Below are 9,286 nucleotides of genomic sequence, written 5' to 3'. Positions count from 1 at the left end.
CAGTAAAGCTGACCTAACCAGATACCCTTGCTGCAGCCCAAACTAACCGGATACCCTTGCTGCAGCCCAAACTAACCGGATACCCTTGCTGCAGCGAAAACTAACCGGATACCCTTGCTGCAGCGAAAACTCTCCTCATCTGAAAGGATTACGCTTGATCCAGGGATGAACGTTCACTCCACAGGACCACAGGCGAAAGGATCAGGTCTGTAAATCCTTTCAGCGAAGTTGAGAAGACGCTTCCTCCGCCAGCCTGATAGTTCTGCAAGAAACCTTAATTCTCATGGCAAAATTGTACGGAACACAGAATGCGTGTGTCACGAGAGACGAGAACCCCATCAAACGCAAGTAGTTACTCAAGAGACCATGTCTAAACGCAGCCATCAAGACCAGTTTGACTTTCTAATACATGTAACTGGAAAGAATGAATGAGGAAGAGCCCTGCTCGATGATCCACACTGACTGTGACGGAGGGTGGTGTGTGTGTGGGGTGGAGGGAGGTGGCGGCGTCAATAGACATGGTTAGCATTTTTTACCGTTCACGCTATTTTCGACGGTCGGCCAGTACCATTTGTTGTGTGTGTCTCGTTGGCGTGTAAGATAATGCTGTGCTGTTTTTGAAGCACATGCTTGTGTTGACGCTCGATTCAAGACTTTCTGTTTCCGTCTTCCACATGTACTACATGTACTGAAGTACCATTAGCAGTCTGTTGGGGGTTACTTGATGAACAGAGGCAGACAATGCAATGGCTGCATGCAGCATTAGTCTGGAGGATTGTCTTCATCACAGTCATCTCTCGTATAGCGGTGAACTTTGGCAACTTTGGCAATGTCCACCGAAACTTGGCGTTAGTGTTACGGCTACCCCTCTCACCCTACTAATGCTACATTGCAAAGTTACTCGCTGTCTCACTCTCTGCTTAGTTGGCTACGTTTTCAATTCATTCAGTTGGTAGAACCAGATGGGCAGCCAAGTGCGCCCACGAATGCCAATTCTAAAAGATGTAATCATTAAGCTGTTATGATGGGCTCTCTTTCCTTGATTTGCTTCTTTGTGACTACATGGCTGTATGAGTCTGCAGTGCCAGTACATGTGCCAACATTCGTATTTACGGTGCTAATCTCGGATGCACGCATGCAGGCTGCGTAACAGTTAATGCAGTTGCTGATACCTAGTAACGCTCAAACATACATTGTACATTAAAAACGGACATTGTATAAATGTTAGTGTATTGTCTATGAGTGCATAACACCCATCCTTCCCGCTATAACCTGCTTACTAACGATTATTTCAAGATCTCTTATTGACTACGAGCATTGTGGGAAGAAGACCAGTCAACCAATATCAAAACAGAGTCCATCATCCTTTTTCTCTACACGGCTCTGTATGATCCAAGTGCCATTTCAAACAAACTTTAAAACATCACATTCAGCACAATAGAAAACCAAATTGACAATTCACACATTCAACAAATGCTATGCTAGACGATCCGACAAAAAGGTGCTAATAGAGAAGAAATCATACTTATTTGGCAACGCAATTACTGTGACGCGTACACGCATAGGCGTATTGTACATGACCCAATCAATCCGTGCTTTCGCAGTCGACTGGGTTTGGCTGCTCCACCCTCACAGATTTCAGATAGATCATGGTAGCGGCTTCGAACGTGGCTCTGAACGTGTCGGTGTCCGGGAGTGGACCAGCATTCTCAACGGTGCTGTACAGCGGCATAAGTTCCTTAAACTCGAACACCGCTTGGTTCTCCAGTACGGACGCTTCATATTGGTCCCACTGGCTTGGCAGGTGAAGCGAGGCGTTTCCACCAATAAACTGGTAGCTCACCTCAGCCGCTTGCAACTCTTCAAACGCGTTACTAGAAGTCTTCGTGCCAGCGGCAATAGATAGGAATTTGCCAAGTCCAATCTGTACGCTGCTGTACGTCTTTTTGATCCTCTGCATTGCGCACTGGTTCACGGTGGATGTAATCTCCTGCTGCCCGCCTATCTTCACCCATGTGATCACGTGGGTGCCGAACTCTGTGAACAGAGTCGTGTAGGCTGGGTCTGTGGGATCCGTGTGACTTAACTGGTCGAAACAGCGCTTGTAGTTGCCCGTCAGCGCCAGGCAGCGACGGTTGTCCAGTCGAGCCGTGCCTACCGTGGATGTTACGGATGTACGTGCTGTGGCGCCATGACGCTCACGCAGATCTGCCCAGGTACCGCTGGCTGAGGCACTGAAGGCGAAGGGAAGGGCTGCTGCAGAAACGCCAAAAGTGCTGCCCAAACTGTTTGCGTACGTCTGGGTAGATTCGTAGACACTAACGGTACCCGTTCTGTCTGGAATCGGTGTTTTGTGCTTCTCCGGCTTAGCCTCGCAAGGCATCCTGAAACCCTTGAATAGGCTGCCCACTTTGCTGAAGCTAGCACAGTAGGAGAGCTCGAAAACGTGAGGTTTCCTGGTCCGATAGAGATTGGACGATAGCGCCATGTCGAAACCTCGGCCCAAGGGCAGTGTGTTGGTGATCCTTCCCAAGCTTAGTTCATTGCACGTAGGGTCACTGGCATGACACGCATAGGACGCTATCTCTCCCGCGCATTCTGGCCATGTTATGCCGCTTGTTACAGCGCATAGTTGAACTAACACAACCACGGTCAGCAGGAAAGCACGGTTAGTCGGAAGCATAGTGAAGCAATCCACGATTTGGAACTGCTTGGTCGCGTTCTGGCTTCTACGCTCACCTTCTATGCCGTTATAGCGTTCAGCACTTAGCCACCTTTGCTGCAACTTTTAGTCTCTGCAAGTCCTTCGAGCTGAACAGAGTAACTAAGAAAGGAAATGCATTCAGCTTATCAGCATTTATACGCAAGTGAACCTGCGCTTTCAGCCTTGTCATGCCTACAGTCGGTGTTGCGTGGCTGCGCTTTGGTGTACTGAGCTCTGAAGGTGAGAAGCTTGTGCCGGGACAGGCCCGGCAAGCGTGCATGCATACGCGCGCGATCTGGGAATTCCGGAACAGGTCGGCTGCTTCTCGGCTCGGCCCCCCATCACCCGCACAGACCGCGGCTCTCGCATGGTTCTACGGGGACGTAGTGTCCGGGTAGCTCATGGATCGTGAAGGCAGAGCTCTAGAGAGACATGTGTCACCATGCTATTACATGTATAGTGAGTATAGTGTATAGTGAGTATAGTATGCATCAGTGTGAGGAGACACTGGTGCCAGCGTGCCGGGCCTCAAACATCCTGCGTGATTTTTCAGGACATGGTGCTGTTGATGCACGGCTGTCCTGGCCTCGCGCCTGTCGAGGTCACGCCTGGTTGCGGACTCATTGGCGCCTCACGTCCCTGTTGCATGACACATATACCGGTGATCCATCTGGCGGCTCCCCAAGACTGGACACGAGCATCAAGCGTGGCTGTTCTCCGAGCGGCTGGAGGCAGTCATAAAGCGCCGTCTAGAAAGCATCCATAGCCCAGCTTTGGAGCAATGCTACCGAGGGGGGGGGGGGGGACACCGTAACAACAACACCAGATTCCGTGATGCAGCAATCGAACACCTGTGAGATTTTCGGCATGTCGGCTTTCCCACAGCTCCGATATGAACAGCCCCAAACCACGAGGAGTCAGGACAATGCCCAGGTTGTCCTAGCCGAGCGTCCACTATCGGGTGCTGTCAGGTGCTGCTATAGCGGCTGACCTTTGCCTGGCAGCACACGCGTTAATCGTGAAGTGATTCTAGAGAGAGCACGCCGCAGTGAACGTGCAAGGACGAAGAATGTTCTCGTCGAAATTTGACAGCGTGCAGTTGTTTATTGAGCGGGAAAGTGAGACCGCAATTGCCGCCCGATTCTGTAGCGCTGGCTGCACAGGATTCAGCTCAAAGCCTTCAAGGCCCGGTCGGCACTAGACTAAACTCGCGCACCCCTTGTCTTCAGGCGGTAGATTAATGCAGCATTCGATATGCTCCCCAAATATATTGGCAAGCATTGCCAAGAGCATCCTTCTTGTCCTCCGTGACCAGGGCTGAAAGGATGCGAGTTTGTTCGTCCTGATCTACAAACTTGCCCATCAATGGAGGTTGGGAGAATGGAGGGGAAAACAGCGCTCGCAGGCCAGGGTCTAGCCCTGCTTCTTTTTCTACTTGTGGCCACAAACTCCGCCCAGGCTCAGATCAACGGTACAGCACTTCGGGACAGTTGCAGGCATTCGCTTCGCTTCTGCAACGCGCAGATGTGCCCAAAACTGACAATCACGGAGGAGATGGAATCCCGAGTATCGCAGGTTGGCTACGGGTACAACGTTAAAGCCGATGAAGGGTTTGGTCTATTTCATGATCAGGTCAAACATCCCATCTTCAACTTCAGCTATTGTCGCCCGGGCTCTGCCTCGGCCTCGCCAGCTTCAGCTCCGGCCTACCTTCCATGCGAGGCCCTGTATGACGAGTTTTCACCACCCAACGTGTTGTGGAACAGGGACGTGAAGATGTTCACCTCCCTGAAGCAGTACTCCAGGGAAAGGTTTCTCTCTCTGGGCTTGGCGGGCACTTATGAAGGCATCGAAGGTTCGGTGGGCTTCCGAGGAGCAACTGGAACGCAGAAGCTTAACCAAAACTTGAACTATATGTCCGTGTCCGATCGACGTGCCGTGTACGCTGCTGTGGGTATTAGCGACTGGAGGTGCTATCCGTTTAGCAGGGCGTTCAAAGATCGTGTGAATGCCTTGGACCTAAACAACTACCAGCACTCTTCTTACAAAGACCTGATCAGCGAGTTCGGCCATTCCGTCATCACTCAAGTAGAGTATGGGGGACGGCTAATTCACCGGGCCACAGTCAGCAAGTGTGTATCGGCGAGCAACAAGGTGGCAGGCTACACCGTTCAGGGATCGGCATACCAGGAGCTCGGTGAAGGACTGAAAGTCGGCGTAGGGGTGAATTTCGAACGCTTTGAAGGGAACCGGGAGGAGAAACTGGCCTCGGTTGATCGCGTTCAGCGTTTGGGCGGAGATGGCTCCTTTGCCCAGCTGGATAGTGATTTCTTGAAGTTCGTTGCGTCGGTCAAAACCAATCAACATCCTATTAGTGTGACTGAGGACAACTCCCTGACACCAATCTACGACCTCCTTTCAGCCAACATCAACCTGCTGGAAGCGGACAACACGTTCGATGCCGTCAAGTGGAAGCGCATACGCGAGAACATGAGGCTGGCGATACAGCTGGACTTGAACAATACTGCCGTCATGGGCAAGTCCGAGACCTGCAGCAGCACTGCATCCAATCTGGTGATGAATACCCTGCTGCTCTATCTTGGTGTATTCCTTGCCACTGTGCACTTACATGTATTGTAAGACCAAACGACGCAGAGCGCTGGGCTCGTTCTGGCATACATGTCCATTCACCGGGTCATGTTTTCGGATAGGCAATTTTTTCTCCTTTCGAACTTTATTTCAATCTTTTCCAAAGGGACTGTTTTCTCAAGAACTCAGAACTGTTTTCTCAAGAACTCAGAACTGTTTTCTCAAGAACTCAGAACTGTTTCTCAAGAACTCAGAACTGTTTTCTCAAGAACTCAGAACTGTTTTATCAAGAACTCAGAACTGTTTTCTCAAGAACTCAGAACTGTTTTATCAAGAACTCAGAACTGTTTTCTCAAGAACTCAAAAATTTCCTTTTTTTGTTTTTTTTGTAGACGTTCTTTTTGATAAAACATGTACAATGACGTAATACCTGCCTGGTAGATACATACTGTTTGGGTGTTTGTCCTGACCTTTGTGACTGTCGTGTGATCGTTGCCGTGCCCAGAATGCCTTTTTCATTTCAACTCATATCTCGCGTTGTCGAAGTTTTTTTGTAATCTTTTACGTACTTAATTTGCAAGTAGAAACGGGCATTTCTTTCCGGAACGCAATTCTCCGTGTTTCGATACATCTATAAACATAAGACTTAGCATCGTTCAATGGTTTCCTCAGTTGGAGTGACAAGGATTGTGATTTTAATGCTGACCAACGGAACTGGAAAGGAGATGCTAGTGAGCCTGACTGCCCGCCACACCTATGCAAACATCGTGTGGCCGTGTCGTCATGGTGAAACCTGTATGGTACTGCACGTCCCCAAGACCCCAACCACTGATCAACTCCCAGCCAAAGCAGTGCAATTGTAAACGTGGTGCCACGTTCATGTGTGTGTGTGTGTGTGCGTGCGTGCGTGTGTGTTTGGTGCTAGCAGCGAGACCAATCCCTGTCTGGAACCGGAAACAGAAACTTTGGCATCTGCATCGTGTTGGCTGAAACGTTCAGTCGCACACTTGGAGTGTAGAGGGTAATACATGTACATGTACATGAAAGTGCACAAGTTTCGATGTAACGATGTAACGATGGTGCCTGACTGCCTGATCCGGCTCAGAAGTCTCTTTTAGTTTACCGTCCTGGGAAGAGTACATAACCGGGGGGGGGGGAGTACATAACCGGGGGGGGAGTACATAACCGGGGGGGGGGGGGGAGTACATAACCGGGGGGGGGGGTACATGTATGTATGTACTCTTGGTCCAGTTAGTCAGGTCAGTACACTGTGTTGCCTGGTACACTGTGTTGCATGGTACACTGTGTTGGATGCATGGTACACTGTGTTGGATGCATGGTACACTGTGTTGGATGCATGGTACACTGTGTTGGATGCATGGTACACTGTGTTGGATGCATGGTACACTGTGTTGGATGCATGGTACACTGTGTTGGATGCATGGTACACTGTGTTGGATGCATGGTACACTGTGTTGGATGCATGGTACACTGTGTTGGATGCATGGTACACTGTGTTGGATGCATGGTACACTGTGTTGGATGCATGGCACACTGTGTTGGATGCATGGCACACTGTGTTGGATGCATGGTACACTGTGTTGGATGCATGGTACACTGTGTTGGATGCATGGTACACTGTGTTGGATGCATGGCACACTGTGTTGGATGCATGGTACACTGTGTTGGATGCATGGTACACTGTGTTGGATGCATGGTACACTGTGTTGGATGCATGGCACACTGTGTTGGATGCATGGTACACTGTGTTGGATGCATGGTACACTGTGTTGGATGCATGGTACACTGTGTTGGATGCATGGTACACTGTGTTGGATGCATGGTACACTGTGTTGCATGGTACACTGTGTGTATGTGTTGAACCAGACTTAAAGGGGAAGTTAAAACCTTAATCAGGCCAATGTTCCCAAAAGGGAACATTTCTTTCCGCATGCGATTTGGTCAAGGGAAATTCATTTTTCCTCCGCATTTTCTGTTTATATGCATATCTAGAAGGCTGATGATCATGAATCTTGGAATATTTGTCAGGCTTTTGAAATTTTCAAGTATCGGTATATAACGCGAAATGTCGTGAATTTTCGGTAGTCGGCCGTACTTCAGAAATTGAGAATTCTGGTGTGAAAAACAGTCTTTCTCAGAGTAATCCACACGTACGAAGTGCACTCTGCTACTATGGCCACCCAACTGGCCTGAAGATTCGCCGGAAATTTAACCATGGCACATAGAAACCCGCCGTCTTTCTTCGATGTTCCCAAAAGGGAACGTTGGCCAGATCTGAGGCCCAGATATACCTCATTTTCACCTGATTTCAGGAACCAGTATATCTAGCGCATATCCTTGTTTGTAACATCCGTAAACGTGGATATATATCTGATGGAGCCTTTTTGATGTTTTGATGGTGATTAGACCGTCTCTGTTGTGAAACCACAAGTTCTCGAGAGTGAAAGGCCTTCTCGCTTGTGACATTGTGTTCGTTCCAATGCAGCTGTATCCCGACTCCGCCGTACCGCTGATGTTTACGACGTAGTATACGCTACATGCGCAATGTGCGGTTTGCTGTGTGCGCTGTAGTTGTATGTTGTATGTGTATGCTTTTCTCATATACGCTGTCATTTTCACGCTATAACTACCTGGTGGTTTTAGTGTTAGTTATTCAGTTAGTTTCAGTTGTTTCAGTTGTTCATTCATTCATTGTTCATTGTTAGTCGATGGAAGTGAAATATACTGTTGAGAATAAATAGTTGTCCTCGTGCCGTGTGGGGTCGTTCGTTCCTGATACTTTAGAGAACCAGAGGGTTCACAACAGTCTCCATGGTAACCAAATTTGGTCATATATTTGTGATTCACAAGCATGCGGAATACAGCAATGCTGTGAGAGGCTGACATTTGCCAAAGTAAAGATTGCTAAACAGTCTCCAAAGGAATATACTTCTGAAGTAGGTTTCCTTTTGTGTAACAAGATTCACTTGAACAATATTCAGCAAAGTATGGATGCTTTATGGCGTTCTCCTGGACTTTCGATGATCTTTTCTTCCGCGCGGTTGCATTTTTGTCAGAAAATATCGCTTTAGCTGTAATGTGGTATGGCAGAGGGAAAGGTTTACAGTAGCAGAGTCCTTTCTGGAAAGGGACTCAAAAGTGATTCCAATGGAAGCTAAGGACATTGTTGAGAACTCCAACACACTTCAGGACTTAGTCCTAGCGCCACCGATTATTGGCAATCTGAACGTAAGCGCTATAGGGGTAAGGCATCCTGCAGCTCAGGAACTCGAAACAAAGTGGTGAGCACACTTGCTCCTTCTCTGAGCACTGCAAATTCACAACTGCATGGTGCTAATGATTCCGTGATTCTGATGCAGTGAATTTGCTGTGCCCAGGGAAAGAGCATGTGTGCTCACCACTTCTCGTTGATCTGAACGTGGACGATGAAATAGAGTAGTAATCAGATGATTCAACGGATGATAAGGCTTTCATCGAACTTGCAAGAGACATGGACCGAGACAACTACCACGTGACGAATGGAGAGGATAATGATGTTGGTGCCTTTCCTGTTGATAGTGAGTACGACCGCAAAAAAACGCCAACCCGCTGGAGCAATGCGTTGGGTGAAATAGACTGGCGTTTACGATAGGCGTCCTGAAATTGAACTGGACAAATCCCTTCACGATCACCATGAGATCACTACAGCATCACCCACTTGCCAATCGCGAGATATACACACCCTGTACATCTCTAAACACTATTTGACGAGTAAATACTGCGCGATACCCGCGATACGGACAAGGCCAACATTAGCTCGGAGACCGACAATCTTGAGCGATTCCTTGTAATTCTTTTTGTCTGGCTCCACATTCTTACAACTGATCTGAGAGTGCCAATTTTTCAAGCAGCGGTGAGCCCCAAGCCAATGTCCTACATCCAGGCTCATCCCGAGATCGCCGTCCTATTTTATTATAGCCGACCCCGCCCAGA

General features: G+C 48.6%; 1 protein-coding gene across 1 annotated transcript; it reads right to left on the bottom strand.

Moving 5' to 3' along the window:
* Positions 1 to 6,548: 6,548 nt before the first annotated feature.
* LOC135829111 (uncharacterized) lies at positions 6,549 to 7,610 on the bottom strand. Its single transcript, XM_065341518.1, has 2 exons — positions 7,606 to 7,610; positions 6,549 to 7,158 (listed from the first exon to the last, which is right to left on the bottom strand). Exons 1-2 carry the CDS (start codon positions 7,608 to 7,610, stop codon positions 6,549 to 6,551), a joined length of 615 nt encoding a protein of 204 aa, XP_065197590.1.
* Between the last annotated feature and the right edge of the window lie 1,676 nt (positions 7,611 to 9,286).

Source organism: Sycon ciliatum, chromosome 13, assembly GCF_964019385.1.
Source record: "Sycon ciliatum chromosome 13, ocSycCili1.1, whole genome shotgun sequence".
Lineage (NCBI taxonomy): Eukaryota > Metazoa > Porifera > Calcarea > Leucosolenida > Sycettidae > Sycon > Sycon ciliatum.
The sequence above is the reverse complement of the archived record's forward strand: the minus strand, read 5'-3'. Positions and strand labels throughout refer to the sequence as shown.